The sequence below is a fragment of the Doryrhamphus excisus genome, chromosome 13 (assembly GCF_030265055.1).
Source record: "Doryrhamphus excisus isolate RoL2022-K1 chromosome 13, RoL_Dexc_1.0, whole genome shotgun sequence".
In the NCBI taxonomy this organism is placed as follows: Eukaryota; Metazoa; Chordata; class Actinopteri; order Syngnathiformes; family Syngnathidae; genus Doryrhamphus; species Doryrhamphus excisus.
The window spans coordinates 1921399-1937500 of record NC_080478.1 but is presented as its reverse complement, the minus strand read 5'-3'; the positions used below and the strand labels follow the sequence as shown (position 1 = coordinate 1937500).

Genomic DNA, 16102 nt, shown 5'->3' with positions numbered 1-16102 from the left:
ATATATCGGATATATCGCCGCATCGTGGCGCTCCCGATTCGCCGAATGGTGACAGGCCGCTATACGACGTCATTTGCAGCGTTTGCAGCGTTGCCTGCGCGTCCAGGTACATTGGAAACATAGTCAAGGAAGTGCCTTTTTATAACGGATAAAATCCCATTTACGCATATACCGGATATAAATCCCATATATGCGTAAAACGGACATTTTCCGGTATACGCATATAACGGATTTCGCTTATATCAGACAAAACCAGTGGGAACAATTGAATCCGATATATCCGAGGTTTACTGTATTTAAACCGCAGTGTCCAAAGTGCCAAGGAATTATTAATTAGGATTCGCCGATCGATCAGCCACTGATTAATATCAGCCCATTTCCGCAACAAATAAAACGTGATCAGTACAAAAACTGATCGCCGTCTGGCAAAAAAGACCGAATGTCTGCTGTGTCACATCTGGCTCCCAACTAAAAGACATGTCTGGTATTGGCGCCTCACGTCTAACACAGAATGGTCTAGCGGTGGCGGTGAACAAAACAAACAAAACAAACAAAACAAAAAAAATTACCATGGAAGAGAAGCTAAACGGAGAGATACCTCAGTAATGTGGAAGTGGTTTAGTTCGGATGTCGCGCAGACGTGGATTATTATATATGAAATGATTAAAATGAACAAAGCATTATTAGAGCCCTGTAGACATGACAAAACACGACTATAGTCACATTTATACTCTTTTTATTTACAACATATTGCGCAACTGCAGGGTCTTGAGACACGTGCTAACTCGCAAACTAGAGAGCTAGCGACCTAAACGGTAGCCTTCGAGTTATTTCCTTTCAACTTAAAAAAGCCAAAAACTTACCACTTCCACACGGATAAGGAGGATAACTATTAACAGTTATTTAACCTTTAACATGAACATGAATCAAACGTAGTAATTTTTTCTGGGTACATGATACCATACAGCATCCATATCAAACTTACATTAAACTTTCATATCAAGGCGGGGGCCTCAAACTAGTGTCCTGCGTGCCACATTTGGCCCGCGGGCTGCATGTTTGAGACCCCTGTTCTAAATAGACATTAGAAAGAAATACTATACTATACTAATAAAAATAAAATGATTAAACGGTTATATGGTCTGATTTAAATTGGCACACACACACTTGTGGAAAAACACGTAGCACGAAGACATAACACACCTGAGTTGCTTAATTTCACTTGGCAGGATGTGTGTGTGTGTGTGTGTGTGTGTGTGTGTGTGTGTGTGTGTGTGTGTGGCTGAGCAGCATGATTTGATAATAACCTGGCCACACTTTTACATGAGGGCGGGAGGTTTTAGGGGGTCGGGCGGGGGGGTGGGTGGGTGGTGACATGCGATGCGAGGTGGTAGAAGATAATGAAGGTGCACGTCTCTCAGCGAGCCAACAGGTGGAGTCGCACTCCCCGAAGGTGAAGGTCTGGAAGACACGTTACGTGTCTAACACGCGTGTGACGATGTCTTCATCGCAGGAACATACATGTCATCTTCATCACACACCTTCGCCGTGCATAGACGTGAGAATGTGTACGACGTGCACGCTCCGTCGGACACGTGCATGGCCGATGGTGGGAATGGAGTCAAGGAGGCCGTGAGTGTCAGGACTATTTCCTCTCTTGGCAGGTGAGAAGACCATGTAGGGAGAAACAAGGGAACGGTCCTGGCAGGCCCAGAGTCATTCTTCTCAGTGTGTTGCTTTACGTCAAATAAACACTCGCCACTTGATGTCACATTCTCAATCGGAGCAAAAATGTACAAAATGGAGAACGTCTTCACGGTCCATGGAGCTCCAGAACTTCCTTTAATTCACTCATCCGTTTCTCATTCGCCGCTTGTCCTTCCTCGGGTGGCGGGGGTATGCTGGAGCCCATCTCAGCGGACCCCGGTTGCCAGCCATTCATATTCATATATATGGACCATTTAGACCAGGGGTCTCAAACATGCGGCCCGCGGGCCAAATTTGGCCCGCAGGACACTAGTTTGAGGCCCCCGCCTTGATATGAAAGTTTAATGTTAGTTTGATATGGATGCTGTATGGTATCATGTACCCAGAAAAAATGATTACGTTTGATTCATGTTCATGTTAAAGGTTAAATAACTGTTAATAGTTATCCTCCCTATCTGTGTGGAAGTGGTAAGTTTTTGGCTATTTAAGTTGAAAGGAAATAACTTGAAGGCTACCGTTTAGGTCGCTAGCTCTCTAGTTTGCGAGTTAGCATGTGTCTCGAGACCCTGCAGTTGCGCAATATGTTGTAAATAAAAAGAGTATAAATGTGACTATAGTCGTGTTTTGTCATGTCTACAGGGCTCTAATAATGCTTTGGTCATTTTAATATGAAAAAAATCATTTGTCTACCCACCAACTATATGTGCTTTCTTACGTTATTATTATTTATTATTATATTTATTTATTGCTGATTGATTTTCTTTATTCTTGATTTGTTTATTTATTTTTCATCTTATTTTGTGCAGAAAAATAAAAATTAAGATATTTGAGAACAGTGGAATGTTTTATCAGAGCTTTTCTTGTAGAAAATCGGAACCAAAGCACTGAAAAAGTTTGTATATTTTTCTGTTTTTAATAAATGCGTTTTTTTTTTGTTTTTTTTTGGAAAACCTGATGCGGCCCAGCCTTGCCCAGACCCTAGCTCCAGTGGCCCCCAGGTAAATTGAGTTTGAGACCCCTGATTTAGACTTTCCAATTAACTTAAACTGCATGCGGGAGGAAGAAACAAATTTAAAGTATGGAATGTGTAGGTGCTCTCCACTAATCGATTTTAATTTTATTTGGGAGAATGAGATATTTTCTGAATAGTACCATCATTTCCAAATATTTGTACTTTTTCCCATAATGCATTGCATCCCAGCAAAGCATTCACTGAAGGACAAGCGGCATAGAAAATGAATGTTTAGCACCGCGATGCTGCCTCTGTCCACCAGAAGGAGACAGAGGAACCTAAAGAGGGAGGCTGACATCATTGCAGCACCAATGAATCATTCACGTATGGACAATTTAGTCCATATTAAAAACTAACATGAATGTTTTTGGAATGTGGGAGGAAACCAGAACCCGCGGTCAAAAACACATGCAAACTCCACACAGAGATTCGAACCCAGATCTTCCCGATCTCCAAAATGCTAACCACCATGCTAACAAAGATCACATGATGCCTCAAAGCGCTACCTTCCAGTCACATGAAGCCACGTTTGTATGTGTGTGTTTGACACAAAGTTGATATTTTGTGTGTTTTCTGCCATGGTGTGCCTGTACACACACACACACACACACACACACACTAAGTGGATGTGGAACACGCCCCCCCCCCCTCCCCGGTGTGTTAGAAAACAGCCTGAGGCAATTATCTCTGCACACTGAAAGCATGTTTTTCTTTTTTGCTGCAAATTGCAGGCAATGAGTGGAAAGTCTTTGAGAGCTTCAAACAAATCACAGGAAAAAGCAGCATGGATTCCTCCGTGCACACACACACACACATCGATACACACCTCTATTGTCCCTAAAGCAACAATGTGTGTGTGTGTGTGTGTGTGTGTGTGTGTGTTGCAGCGGTGGAGTGTCACCCAGTGGGAGAGGCCGTCTGCCTGCGTGGGGACAGATGGGTGTAATTATGTTATTTTTACCTCCTCCACACGCCGCCTGCCTGCACGGGCAAATTAGCATCGCACCTGCGTCTAATTGGCTAAATGAGCTTGTCAGAGCGGCGACAGAGGTGGACGCTGCGGCGTGCACGTGGGCGGCAGGTACACTTGTTTAGCATGGCGGTGGCAGCAACGTGTCGGCAGAGACAAGTTGAAAGGGAAAAAAAAAAAAGCACACAAAACAAACAACAACAAATAAATGCGCTATTTGATGGCGGCCATCTTGGTTTGGCGGTGAATAACTTGACGTTTTTAAATCTGTATGGTGAAGCGAGACAACAAATAAATGTCATTCAGAGCTGCTACATTCTAAACTACAGGGGAATATAGATTCATTTTGTCTACAGATTCAAACTGTGGGATGTTTTATTTTCCTCTTTCTTGATTTCATTTCATCACCTCTGACCCCTGAAGGTGACATTCGACGCAAGGATTAGTGGCGTTTCAACGCTTGTGTGTTGGCGCCATCTGGTGGTACGTGAATGAAATAGCAGCGTCAATGAATTATCACTATTATCACTGAATTAGCATTTTGGGCTCTGATTGGCTGTTCATGCAAATTGACACCTAGCTAAACAAATGCTAAAGAACAAATTGCTGGGTTGTACAAGGATTGTTTAAACAGAAATGTTCTGTATCAAAACTTTCCCGCATATTAGTACATTTTTGGTGGACAGGCGTTACTAAAAAGAAATTCCATGATAGCATAATTGACTCTAAGTTACATTTTTTTAATAAATCATTGTATATTACGACTAAGTTAAGTGTGTCATTGAGCGGTCAGCCGTGTATTTTACGTCCAATAGGTGGCGACACTGAGTATCACAACAGTTTATCATCCCACGAGGAAGAAGTCAGACGACGAAGAAGAAACTCGCCGTTGGTAGCTTTTTGGCTAGCACCGATGTTGTAATTAGGACCTACATTGAAAGTGAAGATGAACAAATTATCCAAACTTGAGGATTTTGACTCCTATGAAATTGAAGAGCCGAGCGACGAGGAAAGAGCAATCAGCAGGTTGTTAGCTACGCGGCTTCCGTTTATCATTTTAACCGGCTAGTTGCTAACTCGTAAACAAACAAAATGTCTCTTTCAAAAAGCGTTCACATTGAAAACACTACCTAACACTGTTCATATTCTGTGTTGTCCAGTTCGGAGGACGAACTGGATGTGTTACTGAACGGGACTCCGGAGCAGAAGAAGAAGCTGATCAGAGAGTATCTGACCGGAGAGAGCGAGTCCTCCAGCGGGGATGAGTTCGAGAAAGAGATGGAGGCTGAGCTCAGCTCCACCATCAAGACCATGGAAGGCACTTGGGGACAGCCAAACACGTCAGGTGACTCAATGTTATTGTTGGTGGTTGTGGTTTTTGACTGATGATAGCATGTTGCATTTGCCGTGTATACTTTTAACACGTTTCTGCATTCAATGTTTAATCCAGCAGGAAGTGGAGACGGCAGCTCAGCACACACAACCCCTCCAATGTATGACAAGATTTACTTTGACTCTGACTCAGACGAAGAAGACAACCAGCCAAGTATGTCATAAATGAGCATGGCGACAGTTTGTCACAGTCCTTTCAAGTCAGATTCCCGTACAGGTAGCTCCAGTGGGCAGAGGCGTGCGCAGCGGGTCATCCCGACCAACGATGAGCTGCTGTACGACCCTGATGAGGACGAGAGGGACCAGGCCTGGGTGGATGCCAGGCGGAGACAGTAAGAGCGTTTTACCATGTGCGCACACACTCGTATGCCGCCGGTGGCGTCATTACACTGCCTGTCGCCATTTCCTGCAGGTATTACAGGAAACGACCGTCAACGTCCTCGCAGTCACGACGCTCCCAGCCCAAAAGTTTAGCAAACAGCGACGCAGTCCTGAACTGTCCTGCCTGCATGACCACGCTGTGTCTGGACTGTCAGAGGTGAGATGTGAGATGCCGCCGACCTTTCGCCTTTCATGACGTTTTGTGTTGTTTATGACTGAATGAAAGTGAACACTGTGGTTGTTTTCCGCCCAGACACGAAAAGTATCGCACGCAGTACCGCGCCATGTTTGTTATGAACTGCACGGTGAAGAAGGACGAGGTGCTGCGCTACCAAAGTCAGAAAGAGGGGAAGCCGCGCAACAGGAAGCGCAGGAAGGGAGCGGCGCAGGATGAAACATTGGAGCCCACTCCAGCGGGGATGGATGCTGATGAGGTGTACCACCCGGTGCAGTGTTCAGAGTGTTCGACTGAGGTGGCCGTGTTTGACAAGGACGAGGTTTACCACTTCTTCAACATCCTGTCAAGCCACTGCTGACATCCGCTCAGACGGAAAGATCCGACTGCACTGAGGTTGCCATGAAAGGAGACAAATTGTCATCATGGATCATGATTTTACCGTGAAACCTCTGCTACTTTTCAGCTTAAAAACCTTTTTTTCATGTTTTTATTTTTTAATCTCAGAACATCTTTTGAAGGGAGCTTTTAAGGCTGATGGCAAGGCAGCGGAGCACCACCAAATGAACTCTAAGATTGAGACACTTAAGTGTCACTATGTAACATAAAGGCTTTTGTAAAAAAAAAAAAAAAAAGTTTTACTGTTTGATTCTGTACTTTATGTCAAATAAACCATGACATTAGTGGTAATGATTTAAGTCTAGCAATGGATTTTAGCGTCGATTGCTATCCATCCCAAATATGATTGGTTGTGTGTTTAGGGCGAAGTATGCTTACGTCACACGCTACCCGGAAGTAGAAGCCCACACTGCGAGAGGAAAAAAAGTGGTAGTTTGTAACATGGCTCTTGGCGACTGTTGGAAGAACTTGTCGTGGTTCTATCGTCAGTATCTCCTGGTAACGGCTCTCTACATGCTGGAACCTTGGGAGAGAACCGTTTTCAGTATCCTTTTCATGTGCGAACGCGCTCCGTGCTAACTTAGCATTAGCCACCTGCTACCGCTAGCGTCTTGTCTTGTGTGTTTAACAAGCTGCTCATTGCTTAATTGTTAATGTTATATGTAGTCTAATGTAACGTTGTTTATGTCCTTCAGAAGCATCGCTCTCATGACTCGCGTTGATTTGTTCAATAATCGACATCGGCTGAAACATATGTTTAGTTTGGTGAAGCGCGAGTTTTATGTTTTATAGTTAATGCCGAAATGGTTAGAGTCCACCATTTGAGGGGTAGTACTCTTACAAAGTCCCTTTCTCTTTGGCGATGGAGTGGTGTAAGCATACATTAGTTAAAAGTGAACAAATGTAAACGAAGTTCGGGCAGAGTTTAGAAAGGGCGGCGTCGAGGCTAAGCTAACTGTTAGCTCAGCGTGATCAGCTGACCTGGGAATGACGTCATCATAGAAGGCTGGCTCAACTGTGCTGTTTGTACAAGACGTCTTATTCCTGTAGCTTCTTACTCATAATTAGTAGTCAACTGCATGAAAAAAAGCATTTTTAAAATCTTGTTTACGTTATAATAAGACCTACAGTGTTGACCTAATTTTGTCATTTTGCATGCCCAACCAAGTTCAAAGCCGACTTTCTTATGTCACTGTTGTTTTCTCGCTACTTCCTGTGTCATTCTTAACAGCCGCTCAGACTCTCTGCTGGTGAGCGTGGCGGGCATGGCGGTGTACACGGGCTACGTGTTCATGCCGCAGCACATCATGGCCATTGTGCGCTACTTTGAGATGGTCCAGTGAAGCGGTGCTGACCTCTGACCGTCTGTGTGTCTCACCGAATAGTCACTTTGATGTCAAAGGTCAGAGTGGGTGTGGTCGCCATGTTCACATCATTCTGTGAACTCTTTTGACCTTCGGCCATGTTGGCTTCTAAAGGAAGAAGATGCACTTGGTTTTTTTTTCACTTTGCTTTTTCTTCCAATCAAGCACACCTTTGTGCTTTTATAGAGGAAAACCATCATGGACTCTTTCGTGGACCAATCAGGAGTTAGAAAATGTGTTTGGACCTTCTTGATACTCAATGACAACACAGTAAACAGTAAACATATACTGTATAGTATGTTTTTATGTGGTGGAGGGACATAAATGAAATGTCAAATTTTGCGTCCTATGTCTCCCACTAGTGGCCTAAGGGTGTAACTCACTTGATGTTGACTTAAGGACTTTTAACATTACCGATCGCCGCTTCACGTTACTCGTGGCATCGGCTGGAATAAAGCATTTTATTGATGTTGAGCAGTCAAATTTTATTAAACAGACGCAAACACTTTCCTAACTGTCTTTTTTTTCTTGGTGTTGTGTGGTGCTTGTGTACATTTTTGTAGCTGACACAAGTGTTTGGCATCAATAAAGGTACCAGAACATGGCGTCGCCTACAGTTAGCATTATTATGGGCTAATTCGTCTACACAGTTCAATCTTTAAACAGAAGAGTGACGTCATACGGGCATGTGCGCATGAGCACGTCGCCCTGCCACTGCGCGCGTGAGCTCCATGAGCCTGCCGGAGTCCTCAAAGGCAGCGTACACGCCCACTGCGAAGTGACGTCACGCCTGGCAGCTATATGGCGCGTGAGCGAGGCGAAAACGTTACAACTTTTTTTTTAAAGTGTCCGAGAAGAGGGTTCTTCTGATGGTTTCAATGTAAAAACTAACCATAGACTAGACCTGAAGACTGCAGAGGACCGGGTAGACCAGAGCACACAGTAGACCCTCATGAAGTGGTCAAGAGTCCACCGACTCACCAGGACTTGTCCCCGTCATTGTCACACCTGCTCCAAAATTGCCTCCGACGTCCCAATGGCGCCTCTCGACGTCGCATCGGACTTGGAGCGCTTGGCTGTTGACCAGGTCGTCCCGGCGTTGCTGCAGCAGGGCCACTGCTGCGTGGACGGTCTTCTCGGGGAGCGGACAGGGGAAGCCGTGCTGGACCAGGTCAAGGACATACACTGTGCCGGGGCCATGAAAGACGGCCGACTGGCGGGCTCCAGACCCGGCATCCCGCCCGGAAGCGTCCGAGGGGACAAGATTACTTGGGTAAGCGGGACCGAGCGACACTGTGACGCCATCAACATCCTCCTCAAGAGACTCGATCATGTCATCTTGGTGTGTTCGCGGAGTCTCGGAGGAAGATCCATAAGGGAGAGATCCAAGGTACGTTCAACTTCACCTAGCAATACTACATCAACATTGCCCCGTGATAATTTTCAAATTGGGTCCAAAGACTCTATAATACAGTACCTTGGTAACCAATACCTTGGTAACCAATTAATTTCATTAATTATCTTTCAATTCAGTCACACAAACATTTATAACTTGAAGACGCGTGAACGTATCTCCAACTCACCAACATGTCTCCATGTTGTGATTCTCGGAGCAGCACTTCCGCATTGTCACGAGACAACAACGAGGTGCATTCATGTACATTCCGAACATCACAACAACGTCTTTAATATGTGTGGGTTAACTACACAGAAATATAAAGTAAAACTGTAAATATCTGTTCTTGTCACTCTTACGTGCTGCATTTAAGTATGCTCGGAAATCCCATATAAAATACATGTATGTTAATTCCACTTAAATGTCATGGTGTCCTGGAGGTGCTGTATTAAATATATCTATACTACATAAACACACAGTACTACATCCATAATCTACTTGATTGAATGTTTACATGATATTTTAATTGATTTAATTTAATTTACTGTTTTGTTGTGTTTTTGCTGTGCTTAAAAAAGCTACTAAAGATCAACAAATGTAAATAAACCAACATATATTTATGTGCTAGCTTGTTAGCATGTAGTATGACCATTGTGTACCTTGTAGATTGGAGCTAATGGGATAAGAAACCAAACATTTAGCTGTTTCGCTCTTATTACACACACTTCTCTTTGTGTGTGTGTGTGTGTGTGTGTGTGTGTGTGTCTGTGTGTGTGTGAAGGCATGCAGATGTGCAAGTGGAGTTTCTCACGTACGCTCGCTCACTCATACGCACACTTGTTCAATGGTTCACCCTTGAGTGCACACACACGCTGGCCAGCGCATGTACACACACGTACACACACGTACACACACACGTACACACACGTACACACACACATGTACGTTTTGTCAGGAACAAAACATCAGCGAGTTTTTTAAATTACTAAGCTGACTAAGCAGATTTTCATGAGTGAAGTATATTTAAAATGCTGACTCATGCTTCCGAATAAGAATTTACAAACCGGGTGGTGGGATCACCTTTAGACCCGAGCAGGAAGCGGCTGACAAGTGAACTAAAAAGATACCCCCCCGCCCCCCACCCCAGGAAAGAACACAATAACCCCTGCGTGACCTCATGCAACACCAAGTGATGATTGGACAAGACGAACATGTTAAGATCATCATGTTTGCACAACATAGTACCCATAATGCATTGCTGCTCATCTTGTTATCACATATGTGTGTGTGTGTGTGTGTGTGTGTGTGTGTGCGTGCACAGGCCATGGTGGCGTGTTACCCAGGAAACGGTGCCGGCTACGTCAAACACGTGGACAACCCAAACAGCGATGGACGTTGCATCACCTGCATTTATTACCTTAACAAGAACTGGAACACAAAGGTCCTTGAACACACCGCCGCCCTCTGACCTCTCACATTACGGGGGTGTTCTGCGAAGCGGGGTTAGTGGGTTAGCGAGTTGTGTTGAGTGGAAAGCAGGACTTGTCTGTTCAATTCCGCTCTCTTTTTTTTTTTAAAGCAGCTGAATCGCCATGGTAACCGAGGCTAAACCCATAAAGTCACACTATTTTACTGTGGGCTCATTCGGAGATGCTGTCTGTATTTATTTACCACCTACGTAGCCCCCGAGAGGACAAATGGGAAAAAATGGGAAAAAAGAGCATTCCCTGATGATTATCCATAATGATATTCAGCTGAGGGAATAAAAAAAATGCAATATGAAATATTAAAACTGGACATGACAACCAAAATTTGAGCACAAAGCCTGTCTTGGTTGATTCCCAAACGTTTTCCATGACGTCGTTGTCCTCGTCATCAGGAACACGGTGGAATTCTTCGCATCTTTCCGGAAGGGAAGTCGTGCACGGTGGACATCGAGCCCCAGTTTGACCGTCTGCTCCTGTTCTGGTCCGACAGAAGGAACCCTCACGAGGTGCAGCCCTCCTACGCCGCCAGGTACGTATAGTACACGTACATATAGTACATACTGTACCTCCTACGCCGCCAGGTACGTATAGTACACGTACATATAGTACACACATACATACATACTGTACCTCCTACGCCACCAGGTACATATAGTACACACATACATACATACTGTACCTCCTACGCCACCAGGTACATATAGTACACACATACATACTGTACCTCCTATGCCACCAGGTACATATAGTACACACATACATACTGTACTAGTTTTCATGTCAACACCAAAGAAATGACACTTCCATACACTGTAAAAAATGTTACATAATAATTCTAGTTTTACATTACATTACATTACATTACATTACATTACATTTTTACAAAACAGTCTAAAAATAATAATGAATGACAAAGATGGATGATGAGGCGGACTTCCTGTACCCAAATTGCGGACGTTTTTGAACAGAAACTTTCTCATCCATCCATCCACCCATCCATCCATCCATCCATCCATCCATCCATCCATCCATCCATCCATCCATCCATCCATCCAAAGACTCCATGCTTTATTATATTTAATATAAGCTTTTTACACGTTACAATGTGTTTGGACCTATTTTTCTTAACTATATTTGAATGTTTATTTTTCTTTATAAGGGCTTTATAAATAAAGCAGTTAGCAAACACGCAGTACACGAAGGTGCTACAGTTAGCTGTGATGCTAAGTTGTGTACGTTGTCATGGTCATGTGTTGTTTACACGTTTACATGTTTGTGTTTAAAGGTACGCCGTCACCGTTTGGTACTTCGACTCTGACGAGCGAGCCGAGGCCAGGAGACGCTTCACAAACATGAGTGGTACGCACACACACACACACACACACACACACACACAATACACAATACACAATACACAATACACTATACAGTGCCCTCCAGAGCATTGCAACACCGCCTCCTAGTGGTCACTACAGCATTTTACAGCTGAAACTACTAGTAGTAGTAATAGTAGGCTAGTATTAGCCTGCTTATTGGCTTGCTTATTAGCCTGCTTTTGCCCTATTATATAAAATTTGTCAGATTTATTTGGGGTAATAAATAAATAAATAAATAAATAAATAAATAAAAATAACAAATAATAAAACAAATATTTTTTATATTTTATTTTAAATTTTTATGCTAAATGTTATTTTATATTCGGTTTATTAAATAGATAACGGTTCATATGTGAATGTCCAGAGTAGTAGAGTACTAGGATATAGTTACTATTATTATTATTATTTTTTTTAATAGTTACTATTAATAATCAGTGTCAACGTTAGCCTTCCTCGCTCTGATTTAGCGTTCATTGTTTGTGTTGCAGGCTCTGATGGAAGCAGCTGATTGGAGGAAACACCTCCACCCGGTGGGCGACTCTGAACTGCAGCAGGACTAAAAAAAAAAAAAAAGCAATCTATGGCTATGTTCACACTGCCCAGATTCCTATTTTTTTCCAGCATATGTGACCTAAACGTCATTGTTGTCATGTGAGTGTTTTCCAAGTGTTCCTGACACAACATTAAAACAGGATATTTAGCGCATGAAGTGTTTTATGCACTGTTAACCTTGCAATCCAACCTACCTCGGTGTGCCCAGCAGGACTCGTGCGCTCGGGGCAGCTTCTTTAGTGTTCATGTCCAAGCTGAAGCTGTAGTACTTCTACATTTCAACTAAGTTACTTAAGATTCCACGTATCAAAATACATAGCTGCTCTTTGGCCAGCCACTCCTGGGAAGGTTTACCACTTTTCCATGTTTTGGCCATTTGAGGATGACGGCTCTCACTGTGGCGTCTCAAAGTTCTCCCTTCATAATAAAAAGTTTCATTTAAAACCTGCATCTTGTGTTTAGTTGTTTTCATCGACTGATACTCAGCTGTTTACGTCCAGTGAAGGTCCAGGTACCAAAGGCAGCGCACGCCACAGATAACACATCAACATAGTAAATGATTAGCAAGAGAAGCTACAAATTATGGCATCATTTTAGCTTTTGTGTCAATTTGTGGAAAAAAAGTCCAACAGTTAAAAGCACCATGCTTAGCTTGCTTTGTTATGTACTTAGTACAGTACAGTACAGTACAGTACAGTACAGTACATGGACCAAATGCTGCCTTCTCAGAGCACTTCATAATAATAAAGAAAATAATGATTATTAAGTTAATCATAGTAACTATTATTAATTATAATATTCATACTAAAGTCAATAATAATAATAATAATTAATAAATATTTATTTATTATAATATTCATAATAGAGTTATTAATAATTCAAAAAAATAAATATTTTAATTATAATATTCATAATAAAGTTATTAATTATAATTATAATTAGTAATAATAAACTATTATTAATTATAATATTCATAATTAATAATAAGAATAATAATAACAACAACAATAATAATAATAATAATAATAATAATTATTATTATTATTAAGATTCAGGATTGAAATGAAAGTAGGGGGATAAAGGAAGCCCAAACTTTTCATCTGTTATGTACACACAAGACAGAATTAATTCTCATACTTTTCATAACTGCATTCAAGACTGGCATAAATGACCAGAGAGCTACGTTCATATCAATCATAAACTGTATAAGGTTCCCAAAATATTGTGACAGGTCAATAACACTCAATAGGTTATTACTTAGGCCTATAAAGAAATATACTTTTAATTGTGCAATAAATATTTTACAATAAAAATAATTTAATAAATAATATTTGCAAAAATGAATCATATTTTTAATGACCTCTCATGACCCACCAGGAAGCCGCGGGCCACATTTGGGAATCACCACTATACAGTACAAGTCTAGGTTCTGTGCAGTTATAGTCATTGTCCACCAGGGGTCTCTGCCGTTCCACTAATGCATGTGTGTTTGCTTCAAGTCAACCTTTCACACTACAATGACATGCATAGCACAGTTAACTTAAACTTCACAAAAAGGATAAACACATTTTCACACATCTATCCATCCATCCATCATCCATCCATCTATGTATCTATCCATCCATCCATCCATCTATCTATGGATCTATCCATCCATCCATCTATCCATCCATCTATCCATCCATCCATCCATCCATCCATCATCCATCCATCTATGTATCTATCAATCCATCCATCCATCTATGTATCTATCCATCCATCCATCTATGTATCTATCCATCCATCCATCCATCCATCTATGGATCTATCCATCCATCCATCCATCTATCTATGTATCTATCCATCCATCCATCCATCCATCCATCATCCATCCATCTATCTATGTATCTATCCATCCATCCATCCATCTATCTATCTATGTATCTATCCATCCATCCATCTATCTATGTATCTATCCATCCATCATCCATCCATCTATGTATCTATCCATCCATCCATCCATCCATCTATGGATCTATCCATCCATCCATCCGTCATCCATCCATCCATCCATCCATCCATCCATCCATCCATCCATCCATCTATCTATGTATCTATCCATCCATCCATCCATCTATCTATCTATGTATCTATCCATCCATCCATCCATCTATCTATGTATCTATCCATCCATCCATCTATCTATCTATGTATCTATCCATCCATCCATCTATCTATGTATCTATCCATCCATCCATCCATCTATCTATCTATGTATCTATCCATCCATCCATCCATCTATCTATCTATGTATCTATCCATCCATCCATCCATCTATCTATGTATCTATCCATCCATCCATCCATCCATCCATCTATCTATCTATGTATCTATCCATCCATCCATCCATCTATCTATGTATCCATCCATCCATCCATCCATCTATCTATCTATCTATGTATCTATCCATCCATCCATCCATCTATCTATGTATCCATCCATCCATCCATCTATCTATCTATGTATCTATCCATCCATCCATCCATCCATCTATCTATGTATCTATCCATCCATCCATCCATCCATCTATCTATGTATCCATCCATCCATCCATCCATCCATCCATCTATGCATTGTTTGAGTTCCTTACCCAATCCATTCCATAGTTTGATTCCACATCCTAAAATTCTATTTTGTTGAACTTCCGGTCGTTTTCTGCTTTTCCGTTCCTAAAGTTTCCTTTATTTAGTTCAGCCGTTGGCGTGTTTCCCATCTTTCATCTGTCCGTGTTTTGGCTACGTGACTCTGCTAGTTTCCTTGTTCTGCTCTACAAACTTTCTAATTAAAACTTTTACTTACTTGGGTTCCCATCCTTGCATCCTGGGGGAATCGTACTACAGCACGTGACACACACAAATATTACATTTATAGATAAAGAATCCAAGTTACGGAAATTCACTGGAATTAGCTGCGATCGGGAAAAGACCGTACACAGCCCCTACCTGGGTACTGAATAAAAAAATAGTATTACCACTCAACAGTCGCCATCTTGGCTACGTAGCGGAAAGGGACCGTGACGGATTTGTCCAAATTCTAAGTACGGAATCCTATGTTACGGAAATTCACTGGAATTAGCTGCGATCGGGAAAAGACTGTACACAGTCCCTACCTGGGTACTGAATTGAAAATGGTGAGTACTACCACTAAATAGTCGCCATCTTGGCTACGTAGCGGAAAGGAACCGTGATGGATTTGTGAAAATTGTAAGTACGGAATCCTACGTAACGGAAATTCACTGGAACCAATTAGCTGCGATCGGGAAAAGACTGTACACAGTCCCTACCTGGGTACTGAATTCAAAATGGTGAGTACTACCACTCAACAGTCGCCATCTTGGCTACGTAGCGGAGAGGAACCGTGACCGATTTGTCCAAATTCACTCAGCCAGGAACTAAGTACGGAATCCTACGTTACGGAAATTCACTGGAATTAGCTGCAATCGGGAAAAGACACAGTCCCTACCTGGGTACTGAATAAAAAAAATGAGTACTACCACTCAACAGTCGCCATCTTGGCTACGTAGCGGACAGGGACCATGACAGATTTATCCAAATTCTAAGTACGGAATCCTACGTTACGGAAATTCACTGGAATTAGCTGCGATCGGGAAAAGACTGTACACAGTCCCTACCTGGGTACTGAATTCACAATGGTGAGTACTACCACTCAAAAGGAACCGTGACGGATTTGTCCAAATTCATGCAGCCAGGAACTAAGTACGCATCGGATCCAGTATACTTATTGAAGCGCACTGACGCAAGTACACAAAGCGAGCATTTGACGGACGAGCGTGAAGGAGGAGCCCGGAGGAGGAGGTGAGCTGGAGGTTCAGGTTGGTTGCGTGTGATCTAT

At 42.3% G+C, this 16102-nt stretch overlaps 3 protein-coding genes and 1 long non-coding RNA gene across 6 annotated transcripts in view; all 4 read left to right on the top strand.

The window, feature by feature from the left end:
* LOC131139962 (uncharacterized) overlaps window positions 1-1964 on the top strand; it is a 59784-nt gene extending 57820 nt beyond the window's left edge. The window contains exon 7 of one of the 2 annotated variants that reach the window (XR_009132323.1): window positions 1665-1964. This is a non-coding gene — a long non-coding RNA (uncharacterized LOC131139962). Of the gene's footprint in view, window positions 153-1664 lie in introns of those variants that run through there. The other variant, XR_009132324.1, reaches the window with a different exon arrangement.
* Window positions 1965-4502: 2538 nt separating this feature from the next.
* Window positions 4503-6315, top strand: eapp (e2f-associated phosphoprotein). 2 transcript variants are annotated; one of them, XM_058089934.1, is made up of 6 exons: window positions 4503-4715; window positions 4850-5034; window positions 5140-5235; window positions 5299-5413; window positions 5494-5619; window positions 5716-6315. In XM_058089934.1, the coding sequence occupies exons 1-6, from the start codon at window positions 4636-4638 to the stop codon at window positions 5996-5998; spliced, it is 885 nt and encodes a 294-aa protein (XP_057945917.1). In that variant the 5' UTR covers window positions 4503-4635; the 3' UTR covers window positions 5999-6315. The 2 variants fall into 2 exon arrangements, with proteins under 2 accessions (XP_057945917.1, XP_057945919.1); XM_058089936.1 differs by having other exon boundaries at window positions 4505-4715; window positions 5143-5235.
* Window positions 6316-6414: 99 nt separating this feature from the next.
* Window positions 6415-8005, top strand: sptssa (serine palmitoyltransferase, small subunit A). Its single transcript, XM_058089938.1, has 2 exons — window positions 6415-6580; window positions 7276-8005. The coding sequence occupies exons 1-2, from the start codon at window positions 6478-6480 to the stop codon at window positions 7377-7379; spliced, it is 207 nt and encodes a 68-aa protein (XP_057945921.1). The 5' UTR covers window positions 6415-6477; the 3' UTR covers window positions 7380-8005.
* Window positions 8006-8136: 131 nt separating this feature from the next.
* On the top strand, window positions 8137-12622 carry LOC131139960 (prolyl hydroxylase EGLN3-like). The gene is made up of 5 exons (XM_058089937.1): window positions 8137-8790; window positions 10118-10237; window positions 10676-10812; window positions 11569-11642; window positions 12148-12622. Exons 1-5 carry the CDS (start codon window positions 8353-8355, stop codon window positions 12165-12167), a joined length of 789 nt encoding a protein of 262 aa, XP_057945920.1. The 5' UTR covers window positions 8137-8352; the 3' UTR covers window positions 12168-12622.
* The last annotated feature ends 3480 nt before the right edge of the window (window positions 12623-16102 follow it).

Coding starts and splice junctions, on each gene's coding strand:
- eapp (XM_058089934.1), top strand. CDS start 4,636: ATGAACAAATTATCCAAACTTGAGGATTTTGACTCCTATGAAATTGAA. Junction 5,035..5,139: donor GGGACAGCCAAACACGTCAG/GTGACTCAATGT, acceptor TGTTTAATCCAG/CAGGAAGTGGAGACGGCAGC. Junction 5,620..5,715: donor CTGTGTCTGGACTGTCAGAG/GTGAGATGTGAG, acceptor TTTTCCGCCCAG/ACACGAAAAGTATCGCACGC.
- sptssa (XM_058089938.1), top strand. CDS start 6,478: ATGGCTCTTGGCGACTGTTGGAAGAACTTGTCGTGGTTCTATCGTCAG. Junction 6,581..7,275: donor TTGGGAGAGAACCGTTTTCA/GTATCCTTTTCA, acceptor ACAGCCGCTCAG/ACTCTCTGCTGGTGAGCGTG.
- LOC131139960 (XM_058089937.1), top strand. CDS start 8,353: ATGAAGTGGTCAAGAGTCCACCGACTCACCAGGACTTGTCCCCGTCAT. Junction 8,791..10,117: donor CCATAAGGGAGAGATCCAAG/GTACGTTCAACT, acceptor GTGCGTGCACAG/GCCATGGTGGCGTGTTACCC. Junction 11,643..12,147: donor ACGCTTCACAAACATGAGTG/GTACGCACACAC, acceptor TTTGTGTTGCAG/GCTCTGATGGAAGCAGCTGA.